The 16,286-nt window shown below is 37.7% G+C and overlaps 2 protein-coding genes across 9 annotated transcripts in view; both read right to left on the reverse strand.

Moving 5' to 3' along the window:
- The window catches only part of kiaa1549la (KIAA1549-like a), a 55,704-nt gene extending 47,488 nt beyond the window's left edge, over positions 1–8,216 (reverse strand). For all 6 annotated transcript variants that reach the window (XM_088611116.1, XM_088611114.1, XM_088611112.1 and 3 more), the window contains exon 1: positions 7,602–8,216. In XM_088611116.1, the coding sequence (XP_088467242.1) occupies positions 7,602–7,827 (226 nt within the window). In that variant the 5' untranslated portion in view covers positions 7,828–8,216. The remainder of the gene's footprint in view (positions 1–7,601) is intronic.
- Positions 8,217–10,670: 2,454 nt separating this feature from the next.
- Positions 10,671–16,286, reverse strand: part of LOC148645622 (homeodomain-interacting protein kinase 3-like) — a 67,014-nt gene continuing 61,398 nt past the window's right edge. For all 3 annotated transcript variants that reach the window (XM_088611744.1, XM_088611745.1, XM_088611743.1), the window contains 2 exons: positions 15,909–16,042; positions 10,671–15,617 (listed from right to left, as the gene is read on the reverse strand). In XM_088611744.1, the coding sequence (XP_088467870.1) occupies positions 15,144–15,617; positions 15,909–16,042 (608 nt within the window). In that variant the 3' untranslated portion in view covers positions 10,671–15,143. The remainder of the gene's footprint in view (positions 15,618–15,908; positions 16,043–16,286) is intronic.

A 16,286-nucleotide genomic window follows, 5' to 3' on the forward strand; every position in this document is an offset into this window, starting at 1 on the left:
CTGTGGGGCATGAATGTACAGAAAGATCCCTCAGTGGTGTTGGAACAGCACATGTTGCTCATGTCCAGAAGATAAAACTGTCTATCAAGATAAAACAATTTAGACATCCAAAAAGCAGCCGACTCCTGTGGCTGATACTTCATTGAGACTGAGCAAAAGCTGAGAACATAAGAAATTCATATCTTCCTCATACAAGACAATGGTGAAAATCTCTCAGCAGTTCAGTCTATCCATCATATGGATATTGGGCTAAAATGGACTTGAGTTGTTTTTCACGCTGTAGCAATAAGAAAAACACAACATAAAACAAAATATTGAAGGACCTTTCCTTCTGAACAAAGCCCAGTACATAGAAGCATCACAGGATCACAGCAGCAGGATGGAACAGTGGTCAGAGTTCTGAACTCTGAAGGACACTTCGCTCCAGCAGATGCCCTGTGGTACAGTATCTATGCCCAGGTTGTAACTGAAAAGTACTCTTTGCTCTCAGGTAACTTATATGATTCAACAAAGGATTAATAAAAAATGCTTAATGTTCAAATTGGTTTAGTTACCAAGATATTTAGCTAACCAAGGGCAACGAAAGTTAACGTGAGCTATCTGAAAGACAAATCAACTGCTAAATTATTCAGCCCCAAAAATGGCACTAGTAATAACTCTGAAATGTGGTATGTTTAATGTAAGTTCATTATTTCAACTTTACAAGTTTGCATTAAACTCTAAACAAAGTTTACAATATTAGTAAAACAACTTAGTCATTTCCTACAGGAAAGCATATCCACAGCTCTAGATAGCTGACTAAGAGCACAGAAGGGCTCTTTAAAAAAGGAATGTAAGGACAGAATATTAAGTTATATTTTAGAATGCATTAATCTATCCATTTTCTAACAGATATAGCCAATTCATGGCCATGAGGGAGCTGGATATCCCAGCAAGCCACAGAATATGGGCAGCGCAACACACAGACACAAATACTCACACACACACATTGAGGGCCAACTTTCCCAGAAGTCAATTAACATGCCAGTCTTTGAACTATGGGAGGAAACCAGAGGACCTGGAGGAAATGCATGTGAACACATGGAGAACCTACAAACTCCACACAGTCAGTACCCAAGGTCAAGAATTGAACCCAGGGCCCCCACACTGTGAGACAGGAATACAAACCATCATGCCACCATGCTGCCCTGGAACACATTCATCTATTTTAAAATAAACAGAAAATATTGAAAGAATTTCAGACGGAGTAACAAAACTGCTGGTCAAAACCATGTGAAATATTCTAGTCGTCCAGTGTAAACAGATAAACAGCCCTCCACATTTCTGACGTTAGACAATATTCCATCTAGTGTGCTATTAATGTTTTGCATTAAAGATGCAGAGCACACCAAATAAAGTAGGACAGATGCTATATGACTTTAATTATTTTTTTCCTGCTCTTACACATTTGACATGATTACTATGTAAGGATGTTGCCTCCTCCTTCTGATTACAACTCCACCAAACCTGGCCTAGTAACCAAGACCATCTGTGGTCTTGATTTCTGTAATACAGATTATATTTTTTACCAACAAATCCCATCAGCAATTTATAAGATCAAGATGTCTGTTTTGAGAATCACATAATCATTGTACCTCTCTGTATTTGTCAGTGTCCCTCATGTCTTGTGTTGGAGGGCCACAGGGTTCACCGGTATTCATTCCATCTGACATCTTAATGAAGTAATCGGATTAATTAGCCTCTTAATTAATTTAACCATTTTTAGGGATTTAAAGCATTTAATAATTAAAACAAAGCCTGAACTGGAGTGCAACGGAGCAACTCTAATCTACTGTATACCTGTAGTAATTTTTCAATTGCTCTTTTTCTTAGAAATATTACATGACTGAATGTAGCTGCAGAGTGCAAAATAAAACATTTGAGAAAATGTGCTGTTACACACCTTTAGATTTTTTTAAACAATTTTTGTTAAAGTTTTAAGTTTCCATCATGTGACATCTTTATAAACTTACACTTCACTTGTATGGTTTTGAAATTAAAAACCTATTTGTAACACACTTTTGGGGAAAAAAAGCTGATGTTTCCCTCAGATCTGAAGCTACACATTCTGCTTCTCCTTACATGTAATTCAAATACACAGCTCACTTTGCTGACTGCTCATCCCTGAAATTTCATTACTGCTGAAGAGACATTAACCAATGTATTATTTATTTAAGAAATGTTTACAGATCACAAGAGCTCTATTTTAAATTCGTCATCATATGAAAATCCAGAGATTCTCACTCTTTGTCTTTGAAAATCAGTGTCTACTGATGTTCAATTTTTTAATATCTCACCTTAAACTTTAATTGAACTACAGTATGAATGTGTGCTTTTTATTGTTTTAGTGCATAAAATATTTCAATTATCACATAAAATCTAACAGGCTGAAAACTCTACCAAGTTCTGAAAGCAATTAAAAAGGTCAAACTAAGCAGTCAATTTAGGGCTCAGCTAAGTGACAGAGCTCATTTTTCAGGACTGGAAAACACTGAGCTTAGCCGATGGTATCACTGTATATTTCTGCTGAAATGCTATAAATACTTTTATTTGTTGTCCAAAACCAAGTTAGAAGCCATAAATAGTTCCATTATTAAACCTTTCAGAAATATTCTAAACAAGGCCACCACTACATACCATTAATCTTTTAAAAATTTTAATCATTTAAAAAATCATTACAAGTGCAACACAGTTTGAAGACACAATTACGCCAGCATCTTCGGAGGGAATAATTTGTTTACACACTGTCAGTTTTTCTAATTGAGACTAGAAAGTGAAACTACCAATGCATTGCTGTCCACTTGCACTCACAAACTTTGACACTAACCCAGTAAGTGTTCATGCTGTCATTTACTACTAGTTTCTACAAAATAAACAACATACTGTGCATACATCTTTTAAAGAGTTGTTTTAGGACCAATCAGACCTCTTACAGAATGAAGTTACCTGAATTAGTAGAATGACAACAGAGAAATAAATGAAAGCACTAAAATGCAAAACATAAAGAGACAACATTCGTGGTAAGATTTCTTATCTACGCAGCATAAAATAACAAAGCAGGCCACTCGCCTTCGCCAAAAAGAAATGTGCAAATGTTTTTTATTTGTAAAAGGCTTTGATTCATCTTGCCAAACATGTTCAATTAAGCAAATGAACCTGGAGCACCTGTTGTGAATGCAATCATATCTCAAACAGTAACCCAGTTAACATTGATCCGTACTCTCAATCAGAAGGCATAGATTACTTGCAGCCATTTATCGTGGTGTACTGACTGAACAAAGCTATAAATAATGGATCTCGATAAAACCCATAAAGCCATGCTATGAATGATCAGGGTGATATGCTTAAAGAGTGCAAGTTTTGCAAGCAAAACTTTATCCTTGTCTTTAGTGCCACCGCAACAGTCTCTAAGCGACATACTGTCGGTCAACAGTGTCTAAACCACTCTCTATAGATTACAAAAATTCTTTCCAGAAACAACGTTTGTTTAAGGTACGTTATGTACAAAAGGGAAGAAACAAAAGACAGTTCAGCTTCCATTGTCTTGTAGGGATAGGATAACAGCACCTTTACAGGTCTAGGCTTGATTTTTGAATCACTTTCAAACTGAGAGATCAACAGCTCAAAGGCACTTGTATGTTTGTGCCTTAGCAAAAATAGAAACAAAGGCTATTTCCAGTACACACTGTCCACTGGCAATTGTAACCCATCAAAGGGGTTTTGATTATAACCCAAAAGGGCTCAGTTTACCCAAAAAGCACAATCTATTGCGTTTAACAATGAATTTTATTCAACCTAAATTAACAGTGGAACTGAAGCACATAATCAGTGTCAATTAATGGTGCTGATTTTAAAATATGGGAAATGGTTTTCAGCCATTTTAAACTAAATGTCCGTGTTTCTTAGCAATTTAGAGGTTATAGTGATTGACACAGGGGTGCAGATTTTTCTTTAGACGTCTTTTGTAGCAGCATGCATGAGTCAATGTATTGACCTTAACGGCAGAGTTGCATGATTAAAAAATGTCTCCAACACCACTTCTCAGTAAAAAAAAAATAACATCAGGACATAGTAAGGAGAGCAAAACACAGAAAAATGTGAAGTACGCTGGTGCACATGTGGGTGAGAAGAATCTGGTCATTCAAAAGAAAAATGTACTGTACAACGCCTGCACTGTAAAATAACACAAGGGGTTCAGTTACGTTGCTCATGTGTCTAGCTGATTTATAGGCCTTTAAGAATCGAAGGGCACTTGCACAGCAATACTGTCTGTTGTGATGTAAGTATTTACTGACGGACGCTACCTCATTTAGCCAAATCACTGCCTCTCCTTTATTTTATTTCAAATGTTATAAATTTGACAAAACAAAAGAGTTTTCTCTTGATTCCTAGTCAACTTGTTCTTTTTATATTTATTTTAATGTCAGCTGAATGGGTTTCCATAGCAACAGAGCACTTGCTTCTCTAGGTTGGAAGAGCTGTGTTCATCACGCCTTTGAAGACAGGCCTTACCATAGGCATGTCTGCAGTACAGCTGGGTACAAGACAATCAGTCTGACAAAACTGTGCAAATCAGTCTCAGTTAAAAAAAACACCTTCTGAATGACAGAAAAAAGATTAAAACCTGCAGGGAAATGGCCAGATACTCCTTGAGAAATGAATCAACACGCAATGGGAAAACTTCTCATCCATCTGAAACCAACACAGAAATCTACCAAAATATCATGCAGAGAAAAACATACAGTACACTGCAAAAGTGATGTTTCTCCTTCTGAGTTTGAAAACGAATTTGATTAAGTTAGTTCCATATTATTTTATCTGTTGTGCCATTTTTCCCCTAAAACAGTTACTTTAAAATGTATTAATTTAACATTCTGATTATGTGTTTATTACACAGCACAATTACCAATAGAAAAAAATGGTTTTGGCATATATGTATGTGGCACAAACCAAAAATAATAATGTTAAATTCAACTGTCCTTACTCATTTTCATTCTTATATTTAAACACAATCACAGACAGCAGACCACAATCACCACACCTCATGCAAACAACAATTTCCTTAACTGAAAATACACTTAGCGATCATGATTCTCCTGTCTCAACAAGGGACCTCCTGCTGAGGAAAATCCACATATCTACAGGCCAGAAAGAATACCCTGAAAAATGGGGGAAAAATGAAGAAACAATTATCCGAAGAAAAGAAAACATTTAAAATTAGACGGCCATCTGTTTGGCCATAGTATTCTAGGAGGTAAACATAGATTTACAAAGGGTGGATCTTTCTCACCTAAATTTGTAGAGCTCTTTTAAAGTTCCATATAAAAGATTAAGTCATAGATTGAAGGCAGTAGTCATTAAAGGTAATGCATGTAATTAAATAAAATGGTTAATACACAGAAAATGGAGAGTACAACTAAGGGGTGAATGTTCGGATTGGGGTGATGTAATTAGTGCAGTAACCCAAGGATCTGTATCAACAACACTGTTCTTTATAATTTATGTCAATGATTCATATTCTGGTATAGTTAAACTAGGCACGTTTGTAGATCAGAAAACACTGCAGAAGTGGCATTCAAAACGTTCCAGGGTAAACACCTGGAAGACAGCATTTAATGTAAATAAGTTTAGAGCATTGCATGCTGGCAGCTGGGAATCTGAAGATTTAGGTGTTTAGTGTTGACATATTACTAGCATCTTAGACCAATGATCAACATCCCCGGTTCTGGACAGCTGCAATGTTGCCATTCCAGCTGAGGTCTGAATGACTTCACTGAATCATTCAGATGTTTAACTGGGAGGAGCGAAAATGCTTGTCAGATCTCTGCTTGCTGAATATTTCAGGCTGTATATAAAACCTACAAGACTGCGACTCTTCAGGATCATGGTTTGCAAACCAATGTTCTAGAGTCTAGTCTTTCAATACAATATAGTCATCCAATACAATCCAACACAATAATAACAGAGAACGTGGGTCTGTAGCTCTTAAAAGCCCCAGGCATTTCATAATTATCATATTCTTGACACCCACACTTTACCAAAGATCAGAATATTGTGCTCAGATGTATACATGTTATATTGCTTTATTTTGGTTAAAATCCATATGTTATTGTATTCGACTTCACACGGTCTAGAATCTAAACAGATTGGGGCAGCAATCAAAAAGATGTTTAGTTAAACGTGACGTTTTGAAATCGAGGGATGTTATGTTAAAATTGCACAATGCACTAGTAATACCTCATTTACATTCTGCTCTCAATTTTGGTCACCAGTTTCCAAAAAACAGACTGCTGTGCTAAAGCCAGTGGAGAGAAGATAGAGCAAATACCGTCCTGTGCTCAAATAAATGTCTTACACTGACAAGTAAGAAGAAATTAATCTTTTAACTATTCATAATCGCCAAGTGAATTGATCAAGTTAACCCTGTTCTGAATCAGCACTGAAACAGGAATCAAAGGGTACAAAAGGACACTTAGGAGAAATGCAATTAAAACTGAGAACATGTGGCACTTCTTTACACAAAGGGCTGTGGAAGTCTGGAACAAGCTACGCAGCATTGATGTCGAAGCAGAGCCCTAACAACTAACTTCTGTTACTCATGGGAATATGTCGCAGCTACGTTCCTGTTAAAAACATTTGGGGGAGGGGGCTCAAGGTCACTATCGAGCGAAGGCTGAAAATAAATGCGTGCTAACTGCGACAGTCGTCGAGCAGTCCGGCGCAAACAAAGAAACGTACAAGAGCAAATGCATAAGTTTAAAAAAAATGAAAAAATTAAAATGACACTTTCAGTAATCAAAACACAAAATAAATAAACGCACCGTGAAATAAAGCAACCTTAATTACCGATATTACAATACCAACAACAGCAGTTCCAATCATACAGAACAAGGTCCTGTATCTCTTAAAAATCCCTAGTACTCGTCAATTGCCATATCCCTGACACCCACACGATGCAGAAGGTCGCAATATGGTGCACAGATCTGTGTACACACGTTATTTTACTTTATTTTGGATTCACGATTCTCACATAATGAAACAACGCTTATCCCAATCAGAACTCACCTGCACTCACCTCAAGAGTATTATATACGCAAACACTACAATAACTGAGCTAAGGTCATGGAAAAGGAATACAAGGGACCCCTTTCCCAAAATTAAACCAATTTGCATCAAAATATGTGCAATTTCATGAACTTGCATGGCACACGGGACTTTTCTATTGGCAATATTTAGTGGAGAATTACAGCTTCAGCTTTCTTCGGGAATGTATCTTTCATGCAGTTAACGTCATTACTGGGGATTTTAAAATGCCCTTTTAATTTAAAGGCATTTTCTTTGTCGTTCGGTGTTTTTTTTTGGCTCATTATGCTTAGTTACATAACTTATTCCGCAGACACGTTAGTGTTAAAATAACCGGGATATTCTTATAAAGTTAAAATCTGAAATAAACTGAAGCAGAAGAAAAGATTCGCATTATTCTCCCGGTAAAGCAGCGCTAGCGCGTGTAGAAACGGCCTTGGATACCCATTGAAATGTATTGTAAAACGCATGGTTCTTACCCTCTGCTGACAGGGCTGGATGCAATAACAATAAAACCATTCCTATTGACATCAAACACTTCGTGACCATTCCGTTAAAGACAGGTGTCTTGCCATTCCTCTGAAAAGGACATCCTGTCGCGCCTACACCTATCCATACCAGAGACGTCAATCCGACAGCAGAGTCCTCTCCGCTGAAATTCAAGATGCAGAAATAGTTATACGCACTCCTCAAACTAGAAGCCATTTGTATATCCAAAAGAGATATCGTAAAACAGGTCCTGAAAAAGGCATTTGTTCCCTCCGCAGATGATCAGAGAATGAACCCATCAACCAATGTCCCCACCTTGCCTGCAATTCAGCAGAAACAGCGATATTGGAAATTTAACTGGTACATCTGTGAAGCGCTCCACGTTCGCCGCACATCTTAGTGCTGCAGGAGCAGGATGCTTTAAATTTCTTGGTTGTTAATCATTTCCACAAGCCTCGCAGAGTTGTTTAGATTTTCCTGGTTGCTGTCCCCGGAATTCAAAATTGGAGGTGTGGTCAGCGTCCCCCCAGTTGCTGTGAGATGCGAGTGTTATTGCAGTTAAGAAACGTCATTTCATTAAGAAAGAAATCACGTACTCAATCCAGGGTTTACTGCAAAAAGAAAGCAGTTAAGGTAGCCGGCGAGGTAGATCTCGACGCCCCCTGGTGGGAACTTCCGCTATTACTTACAAAGGAAAAAGTTATCTTCTGGGCCATGATGAAAATATCACAGAAATGCAGATTTTTTGGCATTTGCTTTAAACGGGTTTGCATACATATTTCACTGCATTCAAAAGTTATTAATTTTCTGCAATATTTACAAGGTATTTCAGTTTCCGAAGTTTGTTTAAGCTTTGCCAAACCACCCTAAATTAATGTTGCAAAACTTGTGGTTTGTGCCACATCTTGATAGCTATATATAAGTACACTATATATGTACTGTTTTTAGTGTTTATTTATTTATAACATATCTGTTGAGGTCTGACATTTATGCTACCATAAAGAAGAGTTCCAAGACACTATTAACCATTTAAGACAGAACTACCCCTAAAACCATTGTACCAAGCTAAACACCTAGAAATAGTTGCATATAAATGATTTAATAGCAACAAAAGTCCTTGTCTGCACAAGAACAAATTGCAGGTGCAGAGTAAGATAACCCCTGCCTTACGCATTGCTAATTAAAAGTAATGCGTAAAACCACTTGGCAGCTAGCCTTTAATCATCAGCGCAGATGGATGATTAAAACTCTGTAGGGGGTTCACCTCTCCCCTCACACGCGAGCACCAGAAGGAATGCTGGACCTGTAGAGTGAACTGGAGAAGTACAGGACCGGGATCAATGCGCTGGGTCTGGCTGAGGACAGGCGAAGATGAATGTGACCAGATGGGCGTCAGCATCTCAGAAAGATGAAAGATTAAGGGACCACAGCCCTAAGGGGGATCACGATGCTGCCCCTTCCAAAAAAAAAAAAAAGGAGAAAAGGCAGCAACCAGATGAATATGACCTAAGGAGTATCTCCAGAACTGGCAGTAAAAGAGAGCCAGGCAGAGAGGTGAATTTGGCCCTGAAAAGATGGGCACTTGTGGTCCTGGATGTGCTGAGAGTACAGCTCCTCATTGTCTGGAGTCTTTCTATATGCAGAAGGCAGGTCCAAGATGATGCAGGGCAACTCTCTCCTCCTCGGATCACTGCGTTTCAAAATCAGGAGAGACACGGCTCTCCAGTCCTCAGAATTCATATGGGTTCATGGTAGTCTGAACTACCGCCGGCCAATGGGTTAGGCAAAACAAGACAATGGTTCGCAAACAGCAGTCTGATCTGCATTTTGAGCATTTAGGAAGATTAGAATGTATATATATATATCTTACGACAGGACAGCCAACATTGCTCGTATTCAGGATTGCTCGTATAACACTGAACAGTGCTGATGCCTTCAATGAGGAAGAAGAAAATGTCACGATGTAGGTGGTTATGCATCAAGCTGAAAAGGTACGGTAATATACCCATTTACATATTTCCACTGCTCCTCAAATTAAGCTTGGCTTCGTAAAATATCCATGAGGTGGCAGTGTCGGCTTGCCTGGGTAACCCCTTCCAAGTACTGCAATTTGACAACTTTAGGAGCAGCTTCTTTATCCAAAAATGAAGGCCTTCATCCAAGACAGAAGGAACCAAGGGAATCAAAAACACAAATGGGTGCCAGACTCCACAACCCTTGAATGAAGAAAATGATTCAATGAAGAAAATTGGGCAGAATACTACCAACTACCAAAGCACAGGGAATGACACTAACTCCTTTTCTTGCCCAGGGACTGTCAATGGTATTTTTATACTGGTCCAATCTAAATGGCAATTAGAAAATTAGGCTTGCTCCGAGTCACTTAAAACTCACCTTGCTTCTAGTGAGTTCTTGTACTGTTTTGTCTAATCTTTTCCTGTATTAAATAATTGATGTACCATTACATTTAGTTATATAATATTCTACAATAAAACGTTATCATTTTTTATTGCACATTCCACTCTAAAATGCTATGAATACAATTTTGCCGATTTACCTTGTTAACTGTGGAACGGGATTACATTTCTATGTTCATTGCAAAGGATATCTGTTGCCAAGGATGCATCAAAAAACACTCCATATTGTAATCAGGATTCCAAGCGTTTTCATGGTTTAGATGCACATTCACTATCCCAGTAAACATGTATAAGCATAACTTTTAAAATTGTAGTATTTAATATTTGGAAAAATGTCCAAAGAAATGAAAAGTTAGCATAAACTACTATGCTGCTAGATGAAAGCATCTACTCATATTAACAGACCTCTTTGCTTTGAAGTGAAGTTTTGTTTATGTTTATGAATACTGGAGAAAAATGGTAAATTATGTTGCATAATAGTTTTGTACATATATGTATAAACATTTTTTTTTGTTTCTGGGAGGGGTGGTGGGTGGTAGTTTCAAATTCCTTGTAAAACGGTTATATTTTTGTTTTTATTCTGTATCCTAAGAAACTTCTAATGGAGGTACTATCACACTCATAAAAGAAAGAAACAAGTCATTTGCTGCAGCAATAGATATTTTTAATTCAAAGTGAATCTTGACAATAATACACCATAAATTCTTATTTTGACACTCACCAAAATAGTCACCTGGAAAACCCGCTTTTTGTGACAAAGTACAGAAGGCTTGGTCACATTTAAATCACTGAGAACTAGAAAGAAATACTATCGCAAACTGTAAGAGACATTACATCCATAATTTTTCCCAGTCCTCATATTGTAAATATTGCACAGTGCAATTGCTACATGGCAAACTAGTGTAGCATAAAATCAAAAGCAAAAAATAAAAATAAAAGCCACAAAATCTACAAATATTAAAACGGTAACAGTTCAAACTTAGTAATCAAGTCTATTTGCTGTGTAATCTAAACAGATTTTTCCATAACTTGCAGCGTGAATTAACTTTCACTAACACAGCTAACGTGAAAATAAAAAAGGGAAATAAAAAACAAGTAATCAAACCAAGTAGTTAAGATTAATACAGTAGCACATTGATTAATACAAAGACCCTGAATAAACATTTTAAGCATCTCTAAAAGAATAATACCAATCATATATAAAATAATTTGCAAAACTAAAAATTAAATATTATAATGGAAGTTTAAAAACTGCAGTGTTTGGTTAATTTTCTTTTACAAAATTTCATTATGCTTTCAAAATAGAAATGTTTAAAAAAATCTTTTTTTGATGGTAAAATTGGTAGATTAATGGATTTGTCTGTGCAATCTGAATCACTGACAATTTTAACCCACTGCATCTACAATTAGGTTTGGCTAACATGGACATTTTGTGCAGGCATATTTGCTGGTAAACACCATTACACAGGAATCGAAATAGTTCAAATCCCACATGCATTTTACATAATTCACCAAAACCTACAGCATGTGTCACTAATCATGTTCATGCATTTTTATATACGAAATGCCTACATCCAGCCCAAGTGTCTATTTCATTTGTTTGGTATGAAAAGCAAGCAGCAACAGATTGAAATGAAATGGTTTAGTAACTAGCAATGCACTGCTTGCTTCCAGTTACAACTTTGGCCTTTGTTTGTACTAGGCTACTAATGTCTTATTAGTCAAACTAAGTACAATGCATGTTATTAGTTACGGCCATTCAGTGATCAAAAGTTTACAAAGGCAAGTGAGTAGGCTTTTTACCACAGCCACTGAAATCCGGTAAGCACTTTCTGCATGGAAATGCACCATATACAATCATTTCTTATCCCCACAATTCACCTTCATTCCATGAGACAACAAGGTAAAAGCAGAGATGTATATTGCTGGAACAGTGTTACATGTGTTAAGCACTGAGAAGGCATTCCCTGACAATTGATCCTATCTATTTTAGCGGTTTTCAAGAGCATACCACATGACAGTCAAGTGGAACCAGAATAAAACTGGCTCCAGGTCTCTAAATCCCAATTATTTCCATGCTTACTACATACTCATGTGAAAACCCACTACAGCAAGATGCAGAAAAGTCATCTGTTTCATCAGCTTGTATTTGCCCCTGAACCCCACGACTCATTCAAAGGTAAAGGAAGTACCTGCAAGTGACTGGTGAATGGCTATGGTGTAATGTGCAGTTGGCTTGTAGGTGGGCAATGCATTGTAAAATAACAGGAAAGTGATAATCACTTAGTGGCAGCAGTCCTGACAAATGGAGTGAACTTCACTGACAATAGCTCGGACAAGACTATACAAGAGTATTTCGATCCCTGGAATGACTATGAAAAGGATGAAATAGTATTTTTTGGTCAAGCTGCCACTTCAAAGTGGCATCATACATCACTGTTCATTGTGTTGTGTTCTGTAATAGACTTCATCAAATTGCCCCTTCACACAATACCACACAGTCAGTGGGAAAGAACAGACAAGCATTGCCTTCAGTTTTCCAAACCCCTTATTCTCAAGGCACAAACACAGTGTTATACACACTGTTCTCAATAAAGTAACAAGTAGGAGTGGTTAAGAAATGAAACTTACCAAGTTGTCTGATATGAAAACTCTTCAGGGGACAAACAAATGTGTTTCTTCTGATTTAATTAAAATTTCCTCTAGTGAAAAATTCTTAACAAAAGGGTTGTCCCGTGCATGGCCTTCTGAACGCCTTTTAGACCAGAGATTACATTTAACAGTTAAAAAGGATTTGTATAAAATGTGCAATATTCTGTGTTTAATATAAAATGATAAAAGGGTTTAAAATTTAGTTGTTAAACTTTTTGAAGATTGAAACAAACTGCTAGCACAAAATTCATGTCACTGACAATGGTTTCAACAGAACACTGCAATTTCCAAGAGGAAAAAAAAGGCATTTTACCTTCCCCTACCCCAGGCCTCAGTTAGCTTATTGACAGTTATACAAGTGCTGTTTAGTGGTGTGTGAGATAAACATATGTAATATAATGCCTTGGCATTTATTTTCTTTACAACTGTACTACAGTGATAATTGTAGCACTGCGCTGCAATTAAACATTTCTGCATGTTAGTACATAACTGCCTTACAGAAAAAGTTAAGTCAATCCTGCAAGCTATAGCTTCACGTCTACAAAATGCCAATATGAAAACATATAAAATTAAGTTACATCAATACATCCATTTATATGCAGTGATGAGCCCAAAAGTTAATGAAGATAAAATACTGATGCAAAAAGGAAACAAAAAACACCCCCAAAACATAACAAATGCAATTAACCTCCATCATTTGCAATACAGTAGTTACAATGACACTCCAAACATTAAAGCAAAAAAAATAGAAATCAAAAACCCACTTCTATTTCAGGTAATTAGACCTATACAAAAATAAGAAAGCTAAGTAAGAACTAAGTTAATCACCTAATTTCACAGCTATTTGAAGTGGCAATCATTATATAGCAGCTTATCTATGATACATTCAAGATAAATGATACAAATTATTACTCGCCCAAAAGCTAAACATAGCCTCAACCATTTTTTTAAATACCTTTTTGAAATTTATCCCCATCGTTATGACTACAGTATACTTGAGGTCTATGCAAGAAAAGTAGCTACCTTGCTTAGGAAATGGATTACAGTCTTTGGTGCTGCAAAAGCAACTTCATTTGAAAGTAAAAACAAAAACTTTATACGCACATACTAGCAAACAAACAGAAAAAAAATGCACACAGCATATATATTTTCTCCCTGACGGAATGTATAAAATAAGCAGTCGACACCAACAAGCTTAAACAAATGGTATAATAAATGTAAAAAGTAAAATTTGTCACATGCATAAATGATAAAATTGCACACAAATAACTCACACCTTGTCAAGCTTCAGCACTAAATATTCTATTTCGATAATATATATCAAATACTGCATGGTTTGCTCAAGCTAAGATGAATCCATATCGTGAATCAAAGAGCTATTTGATTTTTTTGTCTTATCTAGTCAAAGCCATGCCCACCACATTTCTAAATAGTTCATAAAACCCAATGGATCAAACTTTAAAAATATAAAACAAAAATCAACAACTATTTAGATTGTATTGCAGTTTCAATAAACAGTATAAATACTGTTAGTACGAAGTGTATCCTAAATAGAAATTGATTATCAAATATTAAGCAATATTCAACACTTGCTCTTTATACACTAGATCATTTGGAAAAAAAATCCCGAACAGCAAACATTTGCTACAGCAAAGCATGCTGTCCTCTGATAAGGTAAAACTTGCTACTTCTCAAATTTACACTAAACCCCAAAAAAAGCACTGCTCTATCTCTTATGTAAGTGAATATATATATATAATCAGCAGATTTGAATTTCAAGTGCTGCAGTCCAGTACATTAATATAAGTAGTAACATAACAACCTCAAATATTTAAGGCACTATGTGTGGGAACAAGTTACAATGCAGCTGAGATTCTTAGGACAAGAACATTAAGAGCAACGTCTAGGCATCTTTCCATTTTTTTTGCCCATGCAAGGAGAAGACATGCAGAGTGGAGAACAACCTTCCAGATTAAGTGACTCAACATTTAAAACACCAAAGACACAGGAAAAATACAAATAGTTAACGAATACACTGTACTGTGGACACATGTGCATCTGTTGCCCTATAATCGGATACTGAATGGCTTTACAAATGTAGATGTGTCTTGCACAAGTTAGAAGGCAATATATAAAAATAGTAGGAGTAAAACGAGACTTCCACTCCCATAATTCACCTGTTCTTAAGAGTTAACCATATAAGATCCAATGAGAAGATATCAAATGTGCAAAACACATTAAAAGTGAGTTTTCTTTTTTCTTTTTAAAGCTCAAAGTTTTAATTGCACCCAAGTCTACACGATTAAAAAATATTTTTTGTTTTCTGTTGTGCCATGGTTAAAATTAGGAAACCATGCTCGTTTTTTTGTTGTTGTTGTAGTTGTTTTATTTTGCTTGTCTGTCGACTTACTACGTTTGTTTCCTAAAACCAATCGCTTGCGCGGTGAAGAGCTCGGCCGGGGCTCAGATGTAAGGGTACTGGTTAAGCTTGGTGGGGCTGAGGGGGAATCCGGTGTAAGCGGGAGAGGCCGTGATGTACGAATGGGTGGGGAATATCGGTTTGAACTGGTTCTGGTGGATGGTGGGGGAAGGCAGCAGGCGGTGGTTGAGTCCCACTGTGACTTGATGCACGAGCCCACCCGGGTGAGAGATGCTGTAGGCTGGCTGGATGACTGGCCTTGTAGTACACGGCGAAGCCAGGATATGAGCGACTGGAGCAGCAGTGCCCAGGGGGGCAGATGGAGGGTAGGATAAGAGAGCTGGCTGGGCCCCAAGGTGAGTGTTGCCGGACAAGTGGGGGTGCGCTGTAGTGTGGTTGGGGCTCCCATGGGGAAGGGTGAAGGTGTGGCCGTGGACTGTGGGGGGTATGTATGCCTGCTGTCTCCGGGGGCCATAGTTCCCATTCCACTCCTGGTGGCAAGGTCCAAAGTGCTGAACCTGTACAAACAACAAGCCAGGCTGGGCATCAAAGCGAAGACATTTTACACAACATTTCAGTATTGAGTTATCTGACTGTCATCCAACCCCCCCCCCCAAGTTTTGAACTAACAATTTCTGGTGTAAACAAATTTGTCGCTAGACATTAAATGATCTCAGGACTATTTCAAAGAAACTAGGACACCACCAAAAAGGTACTGGATTCCTGCTACTACAACTGTCTAGGGCACGATTAAGACCGATTTCATGCAAATTCTGCCGAGATCCCAGGGGCCTTCAGAGAAATCGTACCTGTCCATAGCCGACGTGCTGCTGCTGGAACGCCGTTGCGATCTTCTGCTGGCGCGCGACTACGGCAGACAGGTGGTGCAGCCGCCCAGGAGCACAGCGGCCCTTGGACATGGAGCGACACGAGGCGTCTAAGACTGGAGAGAGGGACACGGCAGTGGGGTCAGTGCAAAATCAATCCAAGCCAAGTTACTCGTCGGGGGAGTTTAAAAGAGGGGGCATAGCGACAAATGAGCACAGCGGAAATCACCCAGAAATTTTAGTGCTACTTCAAGGGGAAAAAACAGACCAATCTCAATAAAAGAGCTGGTGGACTTTTTATTTCTTTTTCCTAAACAACTTTAGAGGAGATACTGGCAAACTAGAAACAAGCTGCCAAGA

The sequence above is a fragment of the Lepisosteus platostomus genome, chromosome 18 (assembly GCF_059453375.1).
Source record: "Lepisosteus platostomus isolate fLepPlt1 chromosome 18, fLepPlt1.hap1, whole genome shotgun sequence".
Lineage (NCBI taxonomy): Eukaryota > Metazoa > Chordata > Actinopteri > Semionotiformes > Lepisosteidae > Lepisosteus > Lepisosteus platostomus.